At 42.9% G+C, this 26,176-nt stretch overlaps 1 protein-coding gene across 3 annotated transcripts; it reads left to right on the forward strand.

Moving 5' to 3' along the window:
- Nucleotides 1-6,266: 6,266 nt before the first annotated feature.
- On the forward strand, nucleotides 6,267-26,125 carry btf3l4 (basic transcription factor 3-like 4). 3 transcript variants are annotated; one of them, XM_070435068.1, is made up of 6 exons: nucleotides 6,267-6,334; nucleotides 23,853-23,920; nucleotides 24,800-24,913; nucleotides 25,163-25,364; nucleotides 25,597-25,656; nucleotides 25,748-26,125. In XM_070435068.1, the coding sequence occupies exons 2-6, from the start codon at nucleotides 23,867-23,869 to the stop codon at nucleotides 25,792-25,794; spliced, it is 477 nt and encodes a 158-aa protein (XP_070291169.1). In that variant the 5' UTR covers nucleotides 6,267-6,334; nucleotides 23,853-23,866; the 3' UTR covers nucleotides 25,795-26,125. The 3 variants fall into 3 exon arrangements, with proteins under 3 accessions (XP_070291169.1, XP_070291170.1, XP_023827790.1); XM_070435069.1 differs by having other exon boundaries at nucleotides 6,268-6,358; XM_023972022.2 differs by lacking the exon at nucleotides 6,267-6,334 and adding an exon at nucleotides 23,168-23,252.
- The last annotated feature ends 51 nt before the right edge of the window (nucleotides 26,126-26,176 follow it).

A 26,176-nucleotide genomic window follows, 5' to 3' on the forward strand; every position in this document is an offset into this window, starting at 1 on the left:
ATCTGGATAAGGGCATTTCTGTGCTGCGTCAGAAACTCTAAATGGGAAGCTGGGAAACTCTATTCAATTTATATTATTATATTCCTCTTTCATTTACAAATCTCATTACGTGACTATGAGACATGGCTGTATCTTGGGGGATTTGTATTTAGCTGAGCCTGCTAGCTAGCTAAATTTGCTGTGAAGTCACCAAAATTATTTGAAATAATAATTTAGGTAGCTATTGTTATCTAACTCAACACTTAACTAGTACAAACTAATTTAAATTACAATAAACTAAGGTTCACTTACTAGCTTTTCGCTGTCCAGTGGCAGCACAAGTGGGGCAWTTGATTAGCGAAGTGATCACATGATTAGCGTCTCGAAGGCAACACTAAAAAAGTCCTTCTGGGTCACAGAATGTCAGGATTTGGCCAGGATTGTTCAGGTTTTGGTCACTAGATGCCCCCATTGTGCTTTTTTGACCCTTTTGTTTTTCCCTTGTTCCAGTTATTATTTGCACCTGTGCCTCATTTCCCTTGTATGTATTTAAACCCTTAGTGTTCCTCAGTTYTTTGCTCTGTGTTTGAATGTTAGCACCCAGCCCCAGCCATGCTGTGAACATTTATTTCTCTAGTTGGATTTTCCTGAGGTACTCTGGTTTTGTTCTTGTTTATTTTTGATTATTCTTTTGAGGTTTGTTTTTTCCCTGCTGTTCTTACCACTTTGTGGATTTTCCTTGTTTCTTGGAGGATTTACATTTTTTCTCTTGGAATTACTTTTGACGTTGTGGATTTATATTTTTTGCCTGAAGATCTTTTCCTTTTTACTTTATTAAATTCACCGTCTCAAGTACTGCTGTGTCTGCCTCATCTTCTGGGTTCTGCCGACTATTAGTGGCTCAGCTTACTAGTACTGTTTCTCACACCGGAGACCCGAGTTCGTAACCGGGTCCTGACACAGAATTTGTGAAATGTTCAAAAAAAGTCCCCCACGTAATAGGAGAAAAATGTCAATAACCATTCATGATATATGAAAAACAATTGTCTAAACATTAACAATGATTCATATTGGTTCATATTTAGGTGACATTTGAATAAAATGTGAGTTTAAAACATGTTTCAAGATCAAATAAATGCCCCAATGCGAATCACTGTAATGTGGAAATACAGATTGGCATAATGCAAGAACTTTCTGGGTGTCGCTGTAAGTATTGTAGGAATACACAGTAGAGTCTGTAGAATGTATATATGGTGTCATTTCATAGGCTCTGAAGAGACGGAGTGTTGCTGGCCTTTTACTCCACCCATTTAATTGGAGGACGGATCACATCACATGTACACTTACTGCACAACCGAAAACCCACTAACCAAACACAATTCCAGACAAAATATTCTGAACAAAAATATAAACGCAACATGCAAAGATTTCACCGATTTTACTGAGTAACAGTTCATATAAGGAAATCAGTCAATTGAAATAAATGAATTCAAATCAAAATCAAATAAAACTTTATTTGTCACATGCGCCGAATACAACAAGTGTAGATCTTACCGTGAAATGTTTACTTACAAGCCCTTAACCAACAGTGCAGTTCAAGAAGAGTTAAGAGATATTTACCAAATAAACTAAAGTAAAAAATAATAAAAAGTAACACAATAAAATAACTAATAAGGAGGCTATATAAGGGGGACGGTACCGAGTCAATGTGCGGGGTACAGGTTAGTTGAGGTCATTTTGTACATGTAGCTAGGGTGAAGTGACTATGCATAGATAATAACAGTGAGTAGCAGCAGTGTACCAAAACCAATGGGGGGGGGGGGGTGTCAATGTAATTGTCGGTGCCATTTGATAAATTGTTCACCAGTCTTATGGCTTGGGGGTAGAAGCTATTAAGGAGCCTTTTGGTCCTAGATTTGGCACTCCAGTATCGCTTGCCGTGCAGTAGCAGAGAAATCAGTCTATGACTTGGGTGACTGGAGTCTCTGACAATTTTTTGGGCTTTCCTCTGATACTGCCTATTATATACAGTTGAAGTCGGAAGTTTGCATACACCTTAGCCAAATACATTTAAACTTTTTCACAATTCCTGACACATGTTCTATCTATCTTCGTAAAGATTCCCTGTCTTAGGTCAGTTAGGATCACCACTTTATTTTAAGAACATGAAATGTCAGAATAATAGTAGAGAGAATGATTTATTTCAGCTTTTATTTCTTTCATCACATTCCCAGTGGGTCAGAAGTTTACATACACTCAATTAGTATTTGGTAGCATTGGCTTTAAATTGTTTAACTTGGGTCAAACAATTTAGGTAGCCTTTCACAAGCTTCCCACAATAAGTTGGGTGAATTTTGGCCCATTCCTCCTAACAGAGCTGGTGCAACTGAGGCAGGTTTGTAGGCCTCCTTGCTCGCACACGCGTTTCAGTTCTGCCCACAAATGTTCTATAGGATTGAGGTCAGGGCTTTGTGACTGCCACTCCAATACCTTGACTTTGTTGCCCTTTTTGGGCAACAAAAAGGGCAACAATGGCTTGCCCAAAATGGGCAACAAGCCATTTTGCCACAACTTTGGAAGTATGCTTGGGGTCATTGTCCATTTGGAAGACCCATTTGCGACCAAGCTTTAACTTCCTGACTGATGTCTTGAGATGTTGGTTCAATATATCCACATAATTTCCCCTACTCATGATGCCATCTATTTTGTGTTGTGCACCAGTCCCATGATGCTGCCACCACCGTGCTTCACAGTTGGGATGGTGTTCTCCCCCTTTTTCCCCCAAACATAAGGATGGTCATTATGGCCAAACAGTTCTATTTTTGTTTCATCAGACCAGAGGACATTTCTCCAAAAAGTACGATCTTTGTCCCCATGTGCAGTTGCAAACCCTATTCTGGCTTTTTTATGGCCGTTTTGGAGCAGTGGCTTCTTCCTTGCTGACCGGCCTTTCAGGTTATGTCGACATAGGACTTGTTTTACTGTGGATATAGATACTTTTGTACCTGTTTCCTCCAGCATCTTAACAAGGTCCTTTGCTGTTGTTCTGGGATTGATCTGCACTTTTCGCACCAAAGTACGTTCATCTCTAGGAGAGACTGAACGTCTTCTTCCTGAGCGGTATGACGGCTGGGTGTTTATACTTGCGTACTATTTTTGTACAGATGAACGTGGTACCATCAGGCGTTTGGAAATTGCTCCCAAGGATGAACCAGACTTGTGGACGTTTACAATTATTTTTCTGAGGTCTTGGCTGATTTCTTTTGATTTTCCCATGATGTCAAGCAAAGGTAGGCCTTGAAATACATCCAGCGGTACACCTCCATTTGACTCAAATGATGTCAATTAGCCTATCAGAAGCTTCTAAAGCCATGACATCATTTTCTGGAATTTTCCAAGCTGTTTAAAGGTACAGTCAACTTAGTGTATGTAAACTTCTGACCCACTGGAATTGTGATAATTGAAATAATCTGTCTGTAAACAATTGCTGGAAAAATGACTTGTGTCATCCACAAAGGTAGATGTCCTAACCGACTTGCCATTAACTATAGTTTGTTAGCAAGAAATTTGTGGGGTGGTTGAAAAACGAGTTTTAATGACTCCAACCTAAGTGTATGTAAACTTCCGACTTCAACTGTAGGTCCTGGATGGCAGGAAGCTTGGCCCGAGTGATGTACTGGGCCGTACGCACTACCCTCTGTAGCGCCTTACGGTCAGATGCCGAGCAGTTGCCATAACAGGCAGTGATGCGACCTGTCAGGATGCTCTCGATGGTGCAGCTGTAGAACTTTTTGAGGATCTGTGGACCCATGCCAGATCTTTTCAGTCTCCTGAGGGGTAAAAGGTTTTGTCGTGCCCTCTTCACAACTGTCTTAGTGTGTTTGGACCATGATAGTTCATTGGTGATGTGGACCCTAATCTAATTAGGCCCTAATCTATGGATTTCACATGACTGGGCAGGGGAGCAGCCATGGGTGGGCCTGGGAGGGTATAGGCCCACCCACTTGGGAGCCAGGTTCACCCACTGGGGAGCCAGGACCAGCCAGTCAGACTGATTTTTTCCACACAAAGGGTCTTTATTACAAACAGAAATACTCCTAAGTTTCATCAGCTGTCCGGTGGCTGATCTCAGACGATCCCACAGGTGAAGAAGCTGAATGTGGAGGTCCTGGGCTGGCGTGTTATTGCCAAATTCTCTAAAACGACGGAGGTGGTGTCACGCCCTGGCCTTAGTATTCTTTGTTTTCTTAATTATTTTAGTTAGGTCAGGGTGTGACATGGGGATGTATGTGTTTTTTGTAGTGTCTAGGGTGGTTGTAAGGTTTAGGGGGTTTATTAGAGTAGTTGGGTTTATGTTTAGTATAGAAGTCTAGCTGTGTCTATGGTTGAGTGTAGGTATCTAGGAAAGTCTATGGTTGCCTGAATTGGGTCTCAATTAGAGACAGCTGGTTATTGTTGTCTCTGATTGGGAGCCATATTTAAGGCAATCATAGGCTTTAGCTGTTTGTGGGGAATTGTCTATGTTGAACGTTTGTAGCCTGTTTGTGTGCACTACGTTTATAGCTTCACGGTCGTTTGTTGTTTTTGTATAGTTTGTAATAGTGTTTCGTTTCATGTTCATCTTCGTAGTAAAATAAAAGAAGATGGCTTATTTTCCACATGCTGCGTTTTGGTCCGTCTCTCCTCCACACGATCGTGACAGGTGGCTTGTGGTAGAGAAATTAACATGCCATTGTCTGGCATCTGTGGCATCTGTGGCATTGTGTTGTGTGACAACTTCACATTTTAGAGTGGCCTTTTATTGTCCCCAGCACAAGATACACCTGTCTAATGATCACGCTATTTAATCAGCTTCTTGATATGCCACACCTGTCAGGTGGATGGATTATCTTGGTAAAGGAGAAATGCTCACGAACAGCAATGTAAACAAATTTGTGTACAACATTTGAGAGAAATTAGCTTTTTGTGCATATCGAACTAAACTTAAGCCCCTCCCATGGGTGCACATGCACTTGCAAACGCAAACATGCGCGCACAATCTTTGCACAAATGTAGCCTGTCATTACAGCCATAAACTATAATGCGAGTTGAAAGTCATTCATCTTAGCAGCCAATATCAACCAGGGATATACAGTATCATGTCACTTCTATGACCAGAGCAAGCAAAACCACAAGACCTTCTCGTAGCTGAGGTAGCTGAAAATAGCTGTGCAATGACGCTCCTCATCCAACCTGACAGAGCTTGAGAGGATCTGTAGAGAACAATGGGAGAAACTCCCCAAATACAGTTGTGTCAAGCTTGTAGCGTCATATCCAAGAAGACTAGAGATTATAATTGCTGCCAAAGTTGCTTCAACAAAGTACTGAGGTAAAGGTCTGAATACTCATGTAAATGTGATATTTCAGTTTTTTATATATACATTTGTAAACGTTTTTTGCTTTGTCATTATAGGGTTTTGTGTGTAGATTGATGAGGGCAAAAACATTTTTTTTTATCAATTTTAGAATAAGGCTGTTACGTAACTAAATGTGGGAAAAGTCAAGGGGTCTGAATACTTTCTGAATGCACTGTATAATTTTTGTTTTAATCTGTTGTTGTATAGTACTGTCTTTTTACCAGCTAGGGCCATCTACTTCAAACCCATTCCTGCAGTCAATGGACCAAATCTCCCTCTAGTGGCCTCATGGGTGGGATGTTATTAATATTTTCCATAATATCATAACTAATAAATGTATTTTTTTAAATCCACCAAAAATCTGGTGTTTCTATGTCAAACAATGTGGTTATATTTCAGTCTCCTGTGATGTATATAAAGTGCAATATTGGTATGCAAACTCAAAATGTAATACATTACAACTCTAGATCTGGTATTGTACAGGTGTCTTCTTTTTTATAAGACCATAACCATGTGTGTGAGGTGTACACTTTTGCGTCAAAGTAGATTTGTTAAAGACTCCCAAGAAACACTATGCATGACCCTGATTTAGCCCACTGCAGTAAAAGGCTTTAATTAAGTGCTGTCTGTTTTCCCAGTAGTCTACTTTGTGTGTGAACTGCTGACTGCACATAATTTGCAGCAGACTGTTGACACATCAACCAGGATTACCGGCAGGGCCATTTATGACTGTTGTTGTTTTGGCAATCAGTGGCTGTATTGGAGAGGGAGTGGTTTCTCCTCTCCTAGGCAATCAGCAATTAGTACCAAGAGGTGTGCTCTTTACCTCTGCTAGGCAATTAGCAATTAGTGTTAGTACTTCAGTCTCCCCTGTTTTCTCGGCGGCAGTCGTGTTAGTGGTAGTCTCATCGCTGAAACAAAGACGATTCTGTGGAGTTGTTCGAGGAAGGAAAGAGAAGGTTTCACACCACTCTCTCACTTGAGTATTTTACATAGACTTTTTTTCAGATTGTCATTTTGCTCTTTTGTAGCTTTATCAACTATGTCTGTGTTTTCTATACCTTGGCCTGTAACCCTTCTCTAGTGAACAAAAATATAAACGCAACAATTTCAAAGATTTTACTGAGTTACAGTTCATATGAGGAAATCAGTCAATTTAAATGAATTCATTGAGCCCTAATCTATTTCACATGACTGGGAATACAGATAGCTTTAAAAACAAATGGGCCTCACAATGGGCCTCGGGATCTCGTCACAGTATTTCTGTGCATTCAAACTGCCATTGATAAAATGCAATTCTGTTAGTTGTCCATACAAAACCCCCACCGCCATCGTGGGTTACTCTGTTCACAACGTTGACATCAGCAAACCTCTCGCCCACACAAAGCCATACACGTGGTCTGCGGTTGTGAGGCCGGTTGGCCGTACTGCAAAATCTCTAAAATGACGTAGGTGATGGCTTATGGTAGAGAAATTCATGTTCAAATCTCTGGCAAGAGCTGTGGTGGACATTCCTGCAGTCAGCATGCCAATTGCACGCTCCCTCAACTTGAGACATTTGTGGCATTGTTTTGTGTGACAACTGCACATTTGAGTGGCCTTTGTTGTTCCCAGCACAAGGTGCACCTGTGTAATGATCATGCTGTTTAATCAGCTTCTTGATAGGCCACATCTGTCAGGTGGATGGATTATCATGGCAAAGGAGAAATGCTCACTAACAGGGACATAAACAAATTTGTGCACAATTTGAGAGAAATAAGCTTTCGTGTGTATGGAATTTTTTGGGGATCATTTATTTCAGCTCATGGAAAAGGACCAACACTTTACATCCTGCATTTTATATTGTTGTTCAGTGTAATTTAGTGTACCCTTCACGCACAACCCATATGGAGTTCCTGGTGTCCGGCAGCATTTGGAAGGCTGAGATGAACTCGGCCTATGCTACCCTTCAATCCCTAGACTTTTTGGCCCTGATGGAGACACTGCTGCTCTCCATCTGACTATGTGTTCTCTCATATTCCGAGAGCATCTGGTCGTTGTGATGGTAGCACAGAGCTACTAATTTCTCCTAAGTCGAGATGTTTTATTTTCTCCCTCACTCAGCTATCCATCTCCTCATTTGAATTCCATGCTGTCACTGTCTCTTAAGCTTAACATTGTTGTCATCTATCGCTCGCCAGGTGCCCTTACAGAGTTCCTCAATGAGCTTGACACCTTGACAAGCTAATTTCCTGATGATGGCTCACCGCTCATTGTACTGGGCGATTTCAACCCCCCGACGTATGCCTTCGATTAATGTCTTTCCACCTCTTTCTTTCGCCTCCTTGCCTCTTTGCACCTGAAATTTTCCCAGTTCCCACCCACTAACAATGTAGGCAATACGCTTGACCTCATCTTTACTAGAGGCTGTTCACCTACTAATCTCACTGCAACCTCCCTCCAGGTCCTTGATCACTACTTTGTCTCCCTCTCCTCCAACCCTACCCACTCAGCCCCTAACCAGATGGTGCTCCGCCATCACGTTCTTCACTTTCTCTTTCCAACTACTCTCCTCTTTTATCCTATTATCTTTCCCTTCTGCTAAATCCTTCTCCCTCTTGTCTCCTGATTCTGCCGCTTCGACCATACGCTTCTCCCTTTCCGCATGCTATGACTCACACTGTCCCCTTTCTGCTCGGCTCTCCCCTCCTACTCTGTGACTCATAGCGACTTTACAGAACAGGCCTGCAGGCAAGTGAAACGAACATTTTGGAAAATATCCTTCTGGAGGACCTATCATCCTTTCCCTCTTATCTTCTCTTCCTTTGTATCCACTGCTAAAGCCACTTTCTATCACTCAAAATGTCAGGCTTCTGCCTCTGAACCTATGAAACTCTTTTCCATCTTCATCTCCCTCTTAATCATCCACCCCCTCCCTCTCTGAGGATGACTTTGTCAACCACTTTGAAAAGAAGGTTGACAACATTCACTCCTCATTCACTCAGTCTATTGAGTCCACTGGTCCCATTCACATAGAACTACCCTACGCTTTGTCCTTTCTCCCCTCTCTCTCCCGATGAAATCTCGCGTCTTGTGAGATCCGGCCTCCCAACAATCTGCCCACTTGACACAAGACTCCTCCCTTCTCCAGACAATCTCTGTGGTGCTTCGCCCATTCATCACTTCGCTCATCTCTGACCACTGGCAGCATTCCCTCAGATTTCAAAATGGCCAGAGTTGCTCCCCTCAAGAAACCAACACTTGACTCCTATGTCGTCAAACTAAAGACCGGTATCCCTTTCTTTTCTTTAAAGTAGACTTTGAATCAATCAATCAAATTTATTTATAAAGCCCTTTGAACATCAGCAAATGTCACAAACTGCTATATAAAAACCCAGACTAAAACCGCAAGCAAAGCAGATGTAGAAGTGCGTTGACTAGGAAAAACTCAGTAGAAAGGCAGGAAACTAGGAAGAAACCTAGAGGAACCAGGCCCTGAGGGGTGGCCAGTCCTCTTTTGGCTATGCCAGGTGGAGATTATAAGAGTACATGGCCAGATTGTTCAAGATGTTCATATATGATCAGCAGGGTCAAATAATAATCACAGTGGTTGTAGAGGGTGCAACTGATCAGTACCTCAGGAGTAAATGTCAGTTGGCTTTTCATAGCCGAGCATTCCGAGGTCAAGACAACAGGTGTTGTAGAGAGTCGATAACAGCAGGTCTGGGACAAGATAGCACGTCCGTTGAACAGGTCAGGGTTCCATAGCCACAGGCAGAACAGTTGCAACTGGAGCAGCAGCATGACCAGGTGGACTGGGCACAGCCAGGAGTCATCAGGCCAGGTAGTCCTGAGGCATGGTCCTGGGGCTCAGGTCCTCCGGGATGGGAGGGTGAGAGAGCAATAGAGGGAGCATACTTAACCCTCCTGCTGTGTTCTGGTCGAATTGGCCTGATTTACAAGTTCTCTCTGAAAATGTAGTTCATTTAATCTGATTGTCATAAGGTTCCATGATTTTGTCCACACAGGGCATCTGAACACACAAATTACATTTTGATGCTTTTAATTACATTTGGGGTGTTTTATTTAGCTTTTGTATACCTGTGGTGTTCCCGGTCAAAAATGACCGGTCATTAGAAATTAATGGGTGAGACTACAATTAGTGTATAAAATGAGTTCAGGCACATGCCCATTCATCAGATAGACAGACAAACTTCCTCTCCCAGACCCCCACATGCATGTGTGTTTGAGCGCACACACACCTCACTCCCCTTCTTGGCTTCCATGGCAACCCTTACGGGAACCTTTCCCCAATAGAATCTTTCCCCCACGGGAACCACATCTGTTGGCATTCTCACAAACAATCGCAACATTGTTTCAATAATATATAGAACTTTTCTCGCAGCACTGGTATATAAAGCTTTTTTGCGACTTTGCTCACAATTAATTCTGTGGCAGCACAATGACCAAACGATATAGTGTATGTGAGACTCTTGATCATGACACTGGTGAGGAGGAGAGAGTCCTTGTTAAACTCTGGCACAAAGTTGTCTGATAAATAGCACTATGTTTCATCTGAGTATTTGTTATAGTCAAAATAACCATACATTATGCTTTTTTTACTCAAACAAATTGTATGGGCTCTGGTCAATGAGGCCTACAGGCCATAAATAGCAAATATAAGTTCAAAACTTGTAATGTTTACAAACTTAAGTTGATAAAAATATCTAACACAACATTAGGTGATAATATATGTATTATTATGGATTTATAATGGGGTGGTCATTTTGGACTGGGAACACAGAATTAATTAACATGAAACGAACACAACAGGAGAGTTAAATTCAAACAGGACAACGGATAATACAGGAGAATTACACCAGATATAACAAACTGACCCTAGCCCCCCGACACAGACTATTGTAGCATTGATACTGGAGGCTAAGACGGGAGGGGTCGGAGGACACTGTGGCCCTGTCTGACAATACCCCTGGACAGGGCCAACAAGGCAGGATATAACCCCACCCACTTTGCCAAAGCACAGCCCCCACACCACTAGAAGGATCTCAACAGACCACTAACTTAGTACCCTGAGACAAGGCTGAGCATAGCACACGAAGATCTCCTCCACCGCACAAGCTCAAGTGTGCTTAAAACCGGACAGGAAGATCCCATCAGTAACTCAACCCACTCAAGTGACGCACCCCTCCTAGGGTCTGCAAGGAAGAGCACTAGTAAGCCAGTGACTCAGCCCCCATAATAGGTTCAGAGGCAGAGAATCCCATTGGAGAGCCGGCCAGCCAGAGACAGCAAGGGCGGTTCGTCACTCCAGTGCCTTGCCATTCACTTTCGCACCCCTGGGCCAGACTACACTCAATCATAAGACCTACTGAAGAGATGAGTCTTCAGTAAAGACTTAAAGGTTGAGACCGAGTCTGCATCTCTCCCATGGATAGACAGACCATTCCCTAAAAATTGAGCTCTATTGGAAAAAGCCCTGCCTCCAGCCTCCTTGCTTAGAAATTCTAGGGACAATAAGGAGGCCTTCATCTTGTGACCGTAGTGTCCTGTAGGCATGTACGGCAGGACCAAATCGGAGACATGGTTAGGAGCAAGCCCTTTTAATGCTTCGTAGGTTAGCAGTTATACCTTAATCAGCCCTAGCCTTAACAGGATGCCAGTGTAGAGAGGCTAGGACTGGAGTAATATGATCAAATGTTTAGGTTCTGCTTAAGATTCTAGCAGCTGTGTTTAGCACTAACTGAAGTGTATTTAGTGTTTTATCCGTGTAGCTGGAGAGTAAAGCATTGCAGTAGTCTTATCTAGAAGTGACAAAAGCATGTATTAGCTTTTCTGCATCATGTTTGTGATTTTTGCAATGTTACAAAGTTGAAAAAAGCTGTCCTTGAAGTATTCTTGATATGTTCGTCAAAAGAGAGATCAGAGTCCAGAGTAACGCAGAGGTCCTTCTCAGTTTCATTTGAGACGACGAAGCTTTAGCCCCACCCATCTCTTTTAACTTCTTCAGGATTGGGGTGGTACCCTGCGGGACGGTTGAGCTAACGTAGGCTAATGTGATTAGCATGAGGTTGTAAGTAACAAGAGCATTTCCCAGGACATGTTGGCAGAAAGCTTAAATTCTTGTTCATCTAACTGCACTGTCCAATTTACAGTGGCTATTACAGTGAAATAATACCATGCAATTGTTTGAGGAGATTGCACATTTTTGAACATAAAGTTATGAATAAACAAATTAGGCACATTTGGGCAGTCTTGATACAACATTTTGAACAGAAATGTAGTGGTTCATTGGATCAGTCTGAAACTTTGCACATATACTGCTGCCATCTAGTGGCCAAAATCTAAATTGCACCTGGGCTGGAATAATACATTATGGCTTTTCGCTTGCATTTCAAAGATGATTATACAAAAACAGTTTTTTTCTATGTATTTTTTACCAGATCTAATGTGTTATATCCTCCTACATTCCTTTCACATTTCCACAAACATCAAAGTGTTTCCTTTCAAATGGTATCAAGGACATGCATATCCTTGCTTCAAAGCCTGGGCTATAGGCACTTAGATTTGGGTTATTTTAGGCGAAAATTGAAAGTGTTTGGTCCTTAAGAGGGTTGATCCGAGCGTCCTGTCATAACAGCAGTCAAGCACCCAAGCTAACTGGATAACATTGACTAGCTTGCTAGCTTCTTCCAGGCACAAATGAGAACAGCTCACTGACTGTTTTACTCACCCTAGCAGAGCTGGTTAGGCTGTTTTTATATTATCCACAGCGTTGGTGACTGCTGCTGGCAACAGTTTAATGCTTTTTTTGCCAACATTTGCGGACACCGGCCATATTCAACGGGTGTTGCGCGTTCGTAAATTCGTCAGTTATTCTGCGCTCTGGCACACTCAGACGAGAGGGCTCTGAAATTGGAGTAGATAGCCAGAGTGAATTTACCAGCTACGTCTAGCAACAGTTCGCAGTGACATCATGAACATTCTATTGAAATGGTTACTTGCATAGTGGAGTCTTTTGTTAAGACATGTTGCTAGCTAGCTAAACAATGAACCATAATCCAAACTCATGACGTTACTASCCTGCATGAATCTGCAGGTAGCTAACCAACCAGGTTCAATGTTAGTTAGCTAACAAAGCAAATGGCTCTGATATACAAATTAATATTATATGGACACTTCTCCCTCTGTCATGGATGCCATGGTTGCCCTTAGTTTGAAGATGTAATCCGGAGACAGGTGTTTTCTCCATCTCCTCCTTAGCTATCATACTCTAATTCCACTGATTTCAAAACTCAGTCCTCCAGAAAGTGGAGAGCAACACTTATGCAGTTCTACTACGCAATATATATTTTTTAAAGCCACGTTAGACAGGATTACCTACACATACTGACCAGCTCAAATAAACAGAAGCTGGCTACATGGGAGACCAATCCAAACTCATCTCTCTCGGCATGTCAAGCCAACTCATTATCTCAGCCAAACATGGCTAGCGGGAAGGTTGCTGTGCTTTTTCTGTGGCTAAACAAACTAGGCTCGTAATTTAACAATTGTATTCATATTTACATGACATACAACTTTGTTATTAATGCACATAAAAGTTCACATGTTCCAAAAGGCATTTTTGCCAAAAAACATTTTGTTTTTTACATTCAAATGGCTCTCCTGCGAAGTTGTGGCGTGCGGCATACGCCTTGTTTCCTGAAACGAGTCACAATTTGCTTTCTAATGATCATGATCATTTCGTCGAAGATGTTCATGAATTCATCACTGCTGATGTGAAAGCCATCCTCTCTTGGGAAATGCTGCTTTTTAGTTTTTTGGGGGGATTGTTATTATTCTCCTCAATTAGGTTGGAAAAATAGGATGATCGAGCAGCAGTGAGAGCTCTTCAATATTGCTCGGTACTGTCTTTCCAAGCTAGTTGAAAGACTTCCAGTCTGACCAACTCTCTCATTATCTCTCTCAGAACGATCTTCTTAACCCTAACCAGTCAGGCTTCAAGACAGGTCACTCCACCGAGACTGCTCTTCTCTGTGTCATGGAGGCTCTCCGCACTGCCAAAGCTGACTGTACAAACTCAGTCTCACATCAGAATTAATGTTCATCCATGTTTATCAAACTCCACATTTTGACGTTCCAAATTTCAAAGTGTTTAAGGTTAAGTTTAGGCATTAACTATTAAAGGCTGAAAACAAAAATGGAAACAACTTTCTATCGCTGGATTCGAACATGCAACCTTTGGAATAAGAAGCCGATGCTTACGCCTATCCACCTTTCCCGCCCACAATGCCTTAACAAAACCTACTTGAAAGTAACAGTGCTCACTGTTGCCCCTAGTGGCCGGTTTCCACATCTTCTGACATCCTCAGACATGGATGGACGTCGAATACTGACTTGTATCACGGATGACCTGCTTGGACTCTCTCTCCTGTGTATTCTCCAAGATCTATCCACTGCCTTTGACATCGTGAACCATCAGATCCTCCTCTCACCACTGGGTGTCTCAGGCTCTGCACACTCTTGGATTTCATACTACCTGGCAGGCCGCTCCTACAAGGTGACGTGGCGAGGATCTGTTTCTAGGCCCTCTTCTCTTTCTACACCAAGTCACTCAGCTACGTCATATCCTCACATGGTCTCTCCTATCATTGCTATGCGGCTGACACACAACCACTTCCCCCCCTTCTGACACCTAGGTGGTGACACACAACTCTGCGTGCCTGGCAGATATCTCAGCTTGGATGTCAGCCCATCAGCTCAAACTCAATCTCGACCAGACAGAGCTGCTCTTCTTCTCGGGGAAGGCCCTGCCTTCAAGACCTCCATCACGGTTAAAGACTCCATGATGTCCCCCTCCCAGAATGCAAAGAACCTTGGAGTGACATCAAAGCAGGGACTTGCTCCTGCAGGTTCATGCTCTACAATATCCGTGGAGTACAACCCWACCTCACACAGGAAGCGGCGCAGGTCCTAATCCAGGCACTTGTCATCTCCCGTCTGACCTACTGCAAGTTGATGTTGGTTGGGCACCCTGCTTGCCATCAAACCCCTGCAGCTTATCCAGAATACTGCAGCCCGCCTGGTGTTCAACCTTCCCACGTTCTCCCATGGCAACCCACTCCTCAGCACACTCCACTGGCGTTCAGTCGACGCTTCCATCCACTACAATACCATGTTTTTTTGCCTACAGAGCAACAAGAGAAGCTGCCCCTTCCTACCGTCAGGCAATGATCAAACCCTACACCCCAACCCTAGTACTCCATTCTGCCACCTCTGGTCTCTTGGTCCTTCCACCCCTATGGGAGGGCATCTATCAGCTCAGCCCAGTCAAAGCTCTTCTCTGTTCTGGCAACCCAATGGTGGAACCAGCTTCCCCTTGAAGGTAGGACAGCAGAGTCCCTTCCCATCTTTTGAAAAAAATCTGAAATCCTACCCCTTCAAATAGTAAACAAAAACGTGCCTTTCGTAAAGTGATATGGTGTGTGGTCCTCCCACTACAACTCGGGCTCCATACAATTTTAGGCTACAGATACATTATTTCATGATTAATTTCCTAGGGTGGTAATAAAACTGCACGTTATCTTGATGCTACTTTCCCAAAAATATTGAGGCTTTTATTCTGGTCACATGATGATCGATGCGTGACTGCCGTATGACAAATACAAATATTCTCACTCATCCATAATAATATCATGTAGACTTGCCTAACCGCACAACCACCCGCACTCTCTGCCAGCTGTTGGCTAGAGCACATGTGCCTAGAGCAGATTAGGCACATTTGATATTTAAAGCAACAGTTTTTGTGACAAAACTATCAGTAGAGTTGAACATGCAATGAAAACACATTGAACTTTTGATTTTTAGTCGGTACATGAGAACTTAGTGCACACAAAATGTACTTTTTTTGCATGTCATTACATACTGCTTTTTATCTGCAACAAGTCCGTTTGGTGGAAACACACCACTGGCAGGAAAATGTGCATATTTTCTATATGCAGATTTTTTTTAAATATTAGCATAAGTCTTTTGCCAATTGGATGGAAACCTAGCTAGTGACTGAGATATGTGGTTGTCCCAACTATCTATCTAAAGATGAATGCACTAACTGTAAGTCGCTCTCTGGATAAGTGTCTGCTAAATGACTMAAATGTAATATGTGGTAGTTTAAGATGAGAATGTAATGCACTGCGAAAGCAAATCCCTTGTCATTTTCCCTTGATTCAAGAGAGCTGGGTATACTGTAATGTGTTGAACTAAACACTTATAACAACATTTTCAACGGTTCCCTTCAAGTGATTACATTCAGTCTCACATAATGTCCTATGTTTACTCTCCTGGGTTAACGTCATCATACTGAGCACCCAGGTCCAGGGCGAGCGTGCGTTTGCCCGCCTGCTGCTGTCAATCCGTATGGCCACCTGGAACCAGATCCTGGACCCCTGGATCTACATCCTCCTGAGAAAGGCCATCCTCAAGAAGCTCTTCCTGCTGGTGCACAGCTGCTGGAGCACCAAGTCCCACTCCTACTCCCACCCCCTCAACCGCTGGAAGTGCAGCCCAGTGAAAGGCTCTGGGGAGACCAGCGGCACCTCCATCAGCACTAAACCAGAATTCTTCTGTTTGGATGGAAATGTCAGAGGCCTACCAGACACAATATTGTGCTGTACATTCATGAGATGTACAGACACTGGCATGTTAGTCATCATTGACAATGACAAACACTTAATGGCTGGACCCAGATGGACACCTGATGGACACCTATTGATTGCTTCTAGCCCACCGATTAGTACCTTACTACCTAACCTTGAAAGGATGAACTCTGCAATCAGCACTAGATGTCAATGTTGTCTTCTCTGTGACAGTTATGGCTTATACAGTGGGGCAAAAAAGTATTTAGTCAGCCACCAATTGTGCAAGTTCTCCCACTTTTAAAAAGATGAGAGAGGCCTGTAATTTTCATCATAGGTACACTTGCAACTATGGGACAGACAAAATGAGGGAAAAAAATCCAGAAAATCATATTGTAGGATTTTTAATGAATTTATTTGCAAATTATGGTGGAAAATAAGTATTTGGTCACCTAAAACAAGCAAGATTCTTGGCTCTCACAGACCTGTAACTTCTTCTTTAAGAGGCTCCTCTGTCCTCCACTCGTTACCTGTATTAATGGCACCTGTTTGAACTTGTTATCAGTATAAAAGACACCTGTCCACAACCTCAAACAGTCACACTCCAAACTCCACTATGGCCAAGACCAAAGAGCTGTCAAAGGACACCAGAAACAAAATTGTAGACCTGCACCAGCCTGGGAAGACTGAATCTGCAATAGGTAAGCAGCTGGTTTGAAAAATCAACTGTGGGAGCAATTATTAGGAAATGAAAGACATACAAGACCACTGATAATCTCCCTCGATCTGGGCTCCACGCAAGACCTCACCCTGTGGGGTCAAAATGATCACAAGAACGGTGAGCAAAAATCCCAGAACCACACGGGGGACCTAGTGAATGACCTGCAGAGAGCTGGGACCAAAGTAACAAAGCCTACCATCAGTAACACACTACGCCGCCAGGGACTCAAATCCAGCAGTGCCAGACGTGTCCCCCTGCTTAAGCCAGTACATGTCCAGGCCCGTCTGAAGTTTGCTAGAGAGCATTTGGATGATCCAGAAGAAGATTGGGAGAATGTCATATGGTCAGATGAAACCAAAATATAACTTTTGGTAAAAACTCAACTCGTCGTGTTTGGAGGACAAAGAATGCTGAGTTGCATCCAAAAACACCATACCTACTGTGAAGCATGGGGTGGAACATCATGCTTTGGGTCTGTTTTTCTGCAAAGGGACCAGGACGACTGATTCCGTGTAAAGGAAAGAATGAATGGGGCCATGTATCGTGATATTTTGAGTGAAAACTCCTTCCATCAGCAAGGGCATTGAAGATGAAACGTGGCTGGGTCTTTCAGCATGACAATGATCCCAACACACCGCCCGGGCAACGAAGGAGTGGCTTCGTAAGAAGCATTTCAAGGTCCTGGAGTGGCCTAGCCAGTCTCCAGATCTCAACCCCATAGAAAATCTTTGGAGGGAGTTGAAAGTCTGTGTTGCCCAGCACAGCCCAAAACATCACTGCTCTAGAGGAGATCTGCATGGAGGAAGGGCCAAAATACAGCAACAGTGTGTGAAAACCTTGTGAAGACTTACAGAAAACGTTTGACCTCTGTCATTGCCAACAAATGGTATATAACAAAGTATTGAGAAACTGTTGTTATTGACCAAATACTTATTTTCCACCATAATTTGCAAATACATTTATAAAAAATCCTACAATGTGATTTCTGGATCTTTTTTTTTCTCATTTTGTCTGTCATAGTTGAAGTGTACCTATGATGAAAATTACAGGCCTCTCATCTTTAAGTGGGAGAACTTGCACAATTGGTGGCTGACTAAATACTTTTTTGCCCCACTGTAAACCCAGCTGCTCAGAACTAAAGACATCTGTAGCTCTGGAGTCCCTCACAGCCCTTATAGCATGTGCAGAATGACAAGGCCAATTGATTGTTTTACAGCTCAGTGAGTGATTGAAATATCGCCTCAGCAGGTGTTCCTCTGGTAAAAATTAATTGTTCTGTTGTTTCACTGTTGCTGTTGTGTCTGGCAGATGGTTGGCAGATTAAAAATGTGTTTTTAACACATTTTGGATTCATGTGTCTCTGTCCTAAGTGAGAGTACTTTTTGTCCGATGGTTTTCTGGATATTTTTTTTTTTCAATTTGGTTTAAGTCATTTTAAATATATCAAGTTCGTTCACCTCCCCCTTATTTTATATTTTACAAAATGTATTGTTTTACTCAAACCACCGTCAGATCGGACTCCCTTGCATATGTTTGACACCCCTGGCCTAGGCTATGCTGCCYTACAAAGGCAAAACTCAATAACTACGCCAACAGCGAAACTGAAATGGCTTGAAATATGTTTTTACTAGCCAGCCAAATGTGTTAGGTAGATAAGTGAAAATGCAATTATTGAGTAATACTTTATGCATATCAACCATGAGCACTGATTTGACTTATGCCCCCTAAAATGCAGATACTGCACTCTGCCTTTTTATATGGTATTAAACACCTATATGGGTAATGCAAAGTGTAGTATCTACAATCTAAATCTGTTTATACAACTTTCTTGTTGTTTTCCTGTTTGATGGAAACAGTTAAATCTCAAACTACATGTAATTAAAAGTTTTATGTAGTTACATTTTTGTATTTTGAATGTTGTATTGCAATAACCCTCAAGTGTTTTTTTTTGCCATAAATTGCAGAATGTTTATACTTAAACATTTTACTTTTTGCAGTAACTACAATCTAAATGTGTTTATCCAACTTTTCTGTTTGTTTTTCTGTTTTTCATATGGTCATTTATTTGACTTTGTGGTCATAGGTCAAATCGGTGGTCATCAAATTTTATTTGTCACATACACATGGTTAGCAGATGTTAATGCGAGTGCAGCGAAATGCTTGTGCTTCTAGTTCCGACCATGCAGTAATAWCYAACAAGTAATCTAACAATTTCACAACTAACTTATACACACAAGTGTAAAGGAATGAATAAGAATATGTACATATAAATATATGGATGAGCAATGGCCGAACGGCAGAGGCAAGAATGCAGTAGATGGTATAGAGTTCAGTATATACATATGAGATGAGTAATGTAGGGTATGTAAACATTATCTAGTGGCATTGTTTAAAGTGACTAGTGACACATTTATTACATACAATTTTGAATTATTAAAGTGATGAGAAATTTCAGCCAGTATGTTGGCAGCAGCCACTCAATGTTAGTGATGGCTGTTTAACAGTCTGATGGCCTTGAGATAGAAGCTGTTTTTCAGTCTCTCGGTCCCAGCTTTGATGCACCTGTACTGACCTCGCCTTCTGGATGATAGCGGGGTGAACAGGCAGTAGCTCAGGTGGTTGTTGGCCTTCCTGTGACATCCGGTGGTGTAGGTGTCCTGGAGGGCAGGTAGTTTGCCCACGGTGATGCGTTGTGCAGACCTCACTACCCTCTGGAGAGCCTTGTGGTTGTGGGCGGAGCAGTTGCCGTACCAGGCGGTGATACAGCCCGACAGTATGCTTTCGATTGTGCATCTGTAAAAGTTTGAGTGTTTCTGGTGACAAGCCAAATTTCTTCTGCCTCCTGAGGTTGAAGAGGCGCTGTTGCGCCTCTTCACCACGCTGTCTGTGTGGGTGGACCATTTCAGTTTGTTCGTGATGTGTACGCCGAAGAACTTAACTTTCCACCTTCTCCACTACTGTCCCATCGATTTGGATAGGGGGGTGCTCCCTCTGCTGTTTCCTAAAGTCCACAATCATCTCCTTTGTTTTGTTGATGTTGAGTGTGAGGTTATTTTCCTGACACCACACTCAGAGGGCCCTCACCTCCTCCCTGTAGGCCGTCTCGTCGTTGTTGGTAATCAAGCCTACCACTGTAGTGTCGTCTGCAAACTTGATGAATGAGTTGGAGGCGTGCATGGCCACGCAGTCATGAGTGAACAGGGAGTACAGGAGAGGACTGAGAACGCACAATTGTGGGGCCCCAGTGTTGAAGTTTAACGGGGTGGAGATGTTGTTTCTTACCCTCACCACCTGGGTGCGTCCCATCAAAGTCCAGGACCCAGTTGCACAGGGCGGGGTCGAGACCCGGGGTCTCGAGCTTAATGACGAGTTTGGAGGGTACTATGGTGTTAAATGCTGAGCTGTAGTCGATGAACAGCATTCTTACATAGGTATTCCTCTTGTCCAGATGGGTTAGAGCAGTGTGATTTGCATCGTCTGTGAACCTATTAGAGCGGTAAGCAAATTGGAGTGGGTCTAGGGTGTCAGGTAGGTTGGAGGTGATATGATCCTTGACTAGTCTCTCAAAGCACTTCATGATGACAGAAGTGAGTGCTACGGGGCTATAGTCATTTAGCTCAGTTACCTTAGCTTACTTGGGAACAGGAACAATGGTGGCCCTCTTGAACCATGTGGGAACATCAGACTGGGATAGGGATTGATTGAATATGTCTGTAAACACACCAGCCAGCTGGTCTGCGCATGCTCTGAGGACGTGGCTAGGGATGCCGTCTGGGCCGGCAGCCTTGCGAGGGTTAACACTTTTAAAAGTTTTACTCACGTTGGCTGCGGTGAAGGAGAGTCCGCAGGTTTTGGTAGCGGGCCGTGTCGGTGGCACTGTATTGTCCTCAAAGCGAGCAAAGAAGTTGTTTAGTTTGTCTGGGAGCAAGATTTCGGGGTCCGCGACGGGGCTGGTTTTCTTTTTGTAGTCCGTGATTGACTGTAGACCCTGCCACATACCTCTTGTGCCTGAGCCGTTGAATTGCGACTCTACTTTGCCTCTATACTGACGCTTAGCTTGTTTCATTGCCTTGTGGAGGGAATAGCTCCACTGTTTGTATTCGGTCATGTTTCCGGTCTTCTTGCCCTGATTTAAAAGCAGTGGTTTGCGCTTTCAGTTTTGTGCGAATGCTGCCATCAATCCACAGTTACTGGTTGGGGAAGGTTTTAATTGTCGCCGTGGGTACAACATCACCGATGCACTTGCTAATTAACTTCGCTCACCGAATCAGCGTATACATCAATGTTATTGTTCGACGATATCCAGAACATATCCCATTCCACGTGATCGAAGCAATCTTGATGCGTGGAATCAGATTGGTCGGACCAGCGTTGAGCAGACCTGAGCACGGGAGTTTCCTGTTTTAGTTTCTGTCTATAAGCTGGGAGCAACAAAATAGAGTCGTGGTCAGATTTGCCGAAAGGAGGGTGAGGGAGAGCTTTGTATGCGTCGCGGAAGTTAGAGTAACAAGGTTTCTGAATTTTTCCAGCCCGGGTTGCGTATTCAATATGCAAATAAAATTTAGGGAGCCTTGTTTTCAGATTAGCCTTGTTAAAATCCCCAGCTACAATAGGTGCAGCCTCAGGATATGTGGTCTCCAGTTTACATAGAGTCCAATGAAGTTCTTTCCGGGCCATCGAGGTGTCTGCTTTGGGGGAGGGGTGTACACGACTGTGATTATAATCGAAGAGAATTCTCTTGGTAGATAATGCGGTCGGCATTTGGTTGTAAGAAATTCTAGGTCAGGTGAACAGAAGGACTTGAGGTCCTGTGTGTTGTTATGATTACACCATGACTCGTTAATCATAAGGCATACACTCCTGCCCTTCTTCTTACCAGAGAGATGTTTGTTTCTGTCGGTGCGATGCGTGAAGAAACCAGGTGGCTGTACCGACTCTGATAACGTATCCCGAATGAGCCATGTTTCCGTGAAACAGAATGTTACAATCTCTGATGTCTCTCTGGAAGGCAACCGTTGCTCGGGTTTCGTCTACCTTGTTGTCAAGAGACTGTACATTGGTTAGTAGTATACTCGGGAGCGGTGGGCGACGTGCCCGTCTACGGAGCCTGACCAGAAGATTGCTCCGTCTGCCCAAAGGCATGGTCTCTTGGATTTTGTAGTTCGTGCAAATGTCACACTCCATTTTTCTCTGAAACTGAACTTAATAATTAATAACTTCTTATTTGTTAATTATTAATTAGTTACGAATTAATAATAAACCAGGGCACGTTGTCACAAGATTAAACAGATACTACAAAGCCTGATTTCAGTCTTTMAGTCTGACCAAAGGTGTATTTACTGCATCTTGCCCTTGTAGGGCAGTATGGGGAAAGTCTAAAACGAATCATTTGAACTTCCCAACTCTCACGTCACCCCAATGAAGTTGAAAATTCAAACGGTTAAGGTAAGGGTTATTATGGTAAAGAATAGGAATTAAGGTTAGTGTAGGGACATTCCAAGGATTCCAGATAGCACTAACTCTAGGCTCGTAATTTTTATATTTAACTAGGCAAGTCTGTTAAAATCAAATTCTTATTTACAATGACCGCCTAACCCAGACAACACTGGGCCAATTGTGCACTGCCCTATGGGACTCGCAATCACAGCCAGTTGTGATAGAGCCTGGAATCAAACCAGGGTCTGTAGTGACACCTCTATCACTGAGATGCAGTGCCTTAGACCACTGCGCCACTCGGGAGCCCATACTAATTGCCAGACTGATTACCGCTGGTGTGTAGCAAGTTTCAAGTTTTATTGGTCGTATGTAGAGGATACACGTGGTATACACCATTCAACAAAATGCTTACTTGCAGTTTCCTTCTCGACAATGCAACAACAATAAGAAATAAATTGTAAAAATAAGAATACGGAAATATAGTAAAATGCTCAATAGAATAGACATTTTAGCAAAAAGGAAAGCACAATATTTACATATGTATCATTGGGTCACAAGTGTTTAAATTGTGCAATAGTAAATAAGAGTATGGTAGTGTGTGTGGAGAGAGTCAGTGCAGGTGGTCAGTCTAGTTCAAGTGTCCAGCAGTCTGATGGCTTGTAAATAGAAACTCTCTCTGAGCCTGTTGGTATCAGAACTAACGTTCCGATAGCATCTGCCGACATAAAGGAAGTGAACAGCTCATGGCTGGGGTGTGTGGGGTCCTTGATGATGTCTTGGTTATAGGCTATGGTGGCAGGTGATACAAGTTATTAAGTTCAAATTCATTTCCAGTGATGGATAGGTGATGAAGGATATTGTTTATACAGAGACTTCGAATAGTTCTGTTTTATTGCATTTCAACAAAAATCTTATCAAAATGTTGTCTCAGACAGTCCCCTTTATACTACTCCTGTGCGGTAGGGGGATTCATAAAGGTTTTATGATACCACGGAAGAAGATATTAGTCATATGGTGAGTTACGTCATTTATCGCTCATAGTCATCCTCCATCTTTCGCTGTCGCATGCTTCCTCGGATATCTTCGGATCAGGTATGGTATATCGTGTTTACGTAAATATGAGAGGTTTTGTGGTCTACAATTACATGTGTGTTTGATAGTTGACCGGGAACGAAGTATTTTAGGCGAAAAGAGGCGTTGACACTTCGTGTGATACCCAGCAAGTCCACTAAATTAGCTTGCTAGCCAGTCTGTCTGGTTAACGTTAGCCTGGCTAGCTAATGTTAGCTATATCTGGCAATTTGTTTATTACGTCGGCGACAGACACCATATATTTTGTGAAAGGTGTCGCACGTGGATTGAACTAGTTTTCAAATTGCATGTTCTTGTGTTTGCTACTTACTGTTCACCGTAGTTAGTTACACCCCCGCCCTCCATGTTAAGTGTGGTTAGCTAACTAGATAAAGGGTTCATAACTTAACATAGTAAGTTAGCTATCCTAGTTAGCAGCAGCTGTGTGGGGTTGTAATCCCGTTAACCGCTCCACTCAGGTTATCTGACACTGGTCATCTATGGAACACATTGTTTTACTGATAGTTGATTGATAAATTGCCAACCCATATTGACTGCCTCCAATTGAAAACAGATAAGTTGTCATGTTTTACTCTAACTCATAACCCCTCATTTTCCCAGGTAACGTTAGCAACATGAACCAAGAAAAATTAGCGAAACTTCAAGCCCAGGTCCGAATAGGAGGAAAGGTAAGAGAATTCTCCATCTTTAGTGATGGTTACTTCCCTTGAAATGGACAGCAACGGTGTGCAGTCGTAATTTCAACAAAAACGGTGCAGTTCTGAACGACCAATTGAAGAATGTGATTATGGAGACAGGAGTGTGCCGATTTCAAATGCTTACACACCCATATTGATCCGGCCACACCCACTGAACAGTAGCATATGTACTACTAAGACTATTGAGGGACAGGTGCAGCGTTTTGGGGGAAGGTATCGTTCAGTATAAACAGTCACGCAACATAAACGTTTAATGAACTGAACACACCCCTGATTTAAGGACTATGGGCTTCAAGTTACTTCAAGTTAAGGACTATGGGCAAATTCAAGTTTGAACCTCGACATCATGTGCCACTGAATTTTCATTCTCCCCCTGTAATGAAGGACTGATTTAGACATGAGACACCATAATCACGCCATTCTTCAAATGGTCGTTCAGCCGGCCGTTTCTGTAAAATTAAACATTGAACATCGTTCTGTTGTACACCCCCAGCTGAGGGTGCAATTCGTTATGAGGTAGAACAGAAAACAAGCAGTACTCCGGACCTCCAGACTCGGATTTGAATACCCCAGGGCTACAACATGAGACGCACACACGTGCCATTGAAGGATATATAGACACGTGGAGTGTTCAAACACTGTCCTTGTTGAGAACCACTGTGTTGGCTGTCTTAGTTGGTTGCCGTTGTAAGCCCAGAGGGACCTGCAATTTTTTTTTTTTTATTGCTCTTAATTTTGGGGGCCTTTTGCCTGGTAAAAATCACCAGATGGAGGTCTCAGAGGACTGGATACACCCCTGCTGTATTTAACCTCTAAGTATGTTCTTACATCTCCCTGTATTGTTTTTAGGGCTCGGCACGTAGGAAGAAGAAGGTCGTACACAGAACGGCAACAGCCGATGACAAAAAACTTCAGAGTTCGCTAAAGAAATTAGCTGTAAACAACATTGCTGGTATTGAAGAGGTAAGCAACAGCAATCATTTCACATGTCTGCATTTCGTAGATAATGTATTGTAACACATGCATTGCACGTTTCATATATTTCCTCACTCCTTTGAGACTCCTGTCTCCAGTTTATGGGTTAATTTGAATGAAACGACTGCACTTCTGAAGACTCTTGCATGGGCTACAGTCTTGTATGTCAGTCACTCTGGGCACCAAACTTTGAGTAGAATCTGAAGTAACCGAAACCCCCACCTGCTCTGTCACTAGGTAAACATGATCAAGGATGACGGCACAGTGATCCATTTCAACAACCCCAAAGTGCAGGCGTCTCTGTCGGCCAACACCTTCGCTATCACCGGCCACGCCGAGACCAAACAGCTCACAGAGATGCTCCCGGGCATCCTCAGTCAGCTGGGTGCCGACAGCCTCACCAGCCTGCGTAAACTGGCAGAGCAGTTCCCTCGGCAAGGTGGGTTGGTAGATGCAGTAGGCTAGGGTGTATTTACGAGGAACCAAACGGGTAAAAAAAAAAACGTTGGGACCTACCTGAATTTGTCCAATAGAGACTCTTGTTTTTGTTCAACTTTTGCTATAGCTTTCTTTGTGTGCACTAATGAATACACCCCTGGGGATTATTCTGCAACCTGAGACCCAAAGAACGTCTTGATGCTTATTGCGTACAATTTCTTATTTTGTTTCAGTGCTCGACAACAAAGCCCCTAAAGCAGAAGATATTGAAGAAGAAGATGATGACGTCCCAGGTAAGGATGATTCTGTTTGACTTCAGAGGAAACCTCACATAATTTCAACCTGTAAAACCATCCTTTTGTTTTGCTCTCCCTTTCTCTTCAGACCTGGTGGAGAATTTTGACGAAGCATCAAAGAACGAGGCAAATTGATTGATCTTCCCCTCAAGACCCGATACAAGGACTGGAACTGCAATTAAGAAAGGCAACTTTTCCGGTGTTTTAACTTTTAGCTATTAAGACATATCATTTCAAACACTATCCCGTCAACCGGAGACTTGTGTATTTTGAAATGGCCCACGGATGCAGCCCTTATCAGACTGGCTTGCCCACTTAAACTCCCAACACATTGGTCAACAGTTCAGTACTTTTCACCACATTGTCAGTCTCGATCAGGATTGCGGTGGTCTTTAAATAAAGCTAGTCTTCAGAGTTTTTTAAAAAGTTTTTTGTTTATGAAACAAAATAAAGTTGATTAACATTTTGTACATGGTTCTGTGGTCTTTCTAGCTGTTGAAAGGGGATATTTTGTTTT

This window comes from Salvelinus sp. IW2-2015, linkage group LG26, assembly GCF_002910315.2.
Source record: "Salvelinus sp. IW2-2015 linkage group LG26, ASM291031v2, whole genome shotgun sequence".
Lineage (NCBI taxonomy): Eukaryota > Metazoa > Chordata > Actinopteri > Salmoniformes > Salmonidae > Salvelinus > Salvelinus sp. IW2-2015.

Excerpts from the sequence above, each read along its gene's own strand:
- btf3l4 (XM_070435068.1), top strand. The coding sequence starts at position 23,867 with ATGAACCAAGAAAAATTAGCGAAACTTCAAGCCCAGGTCCGAATAGGA. Across the intron at positions 24,914-25,162 it reads ACATTGCTGGTATTGAAGAG|GTAAACATGATCAAGGATGA; the intron begins GTAAGCAACAGC and ends CTCTGTCACTAG. Across the intron at positions 25,365-25,596 it reads AGAGCAGTTCCCTCGGCAAG|TGCTCGACAACAAAGCCCCT; the intron begins GTGGGTTGGTAG and ends ATTTTGTTTCAG.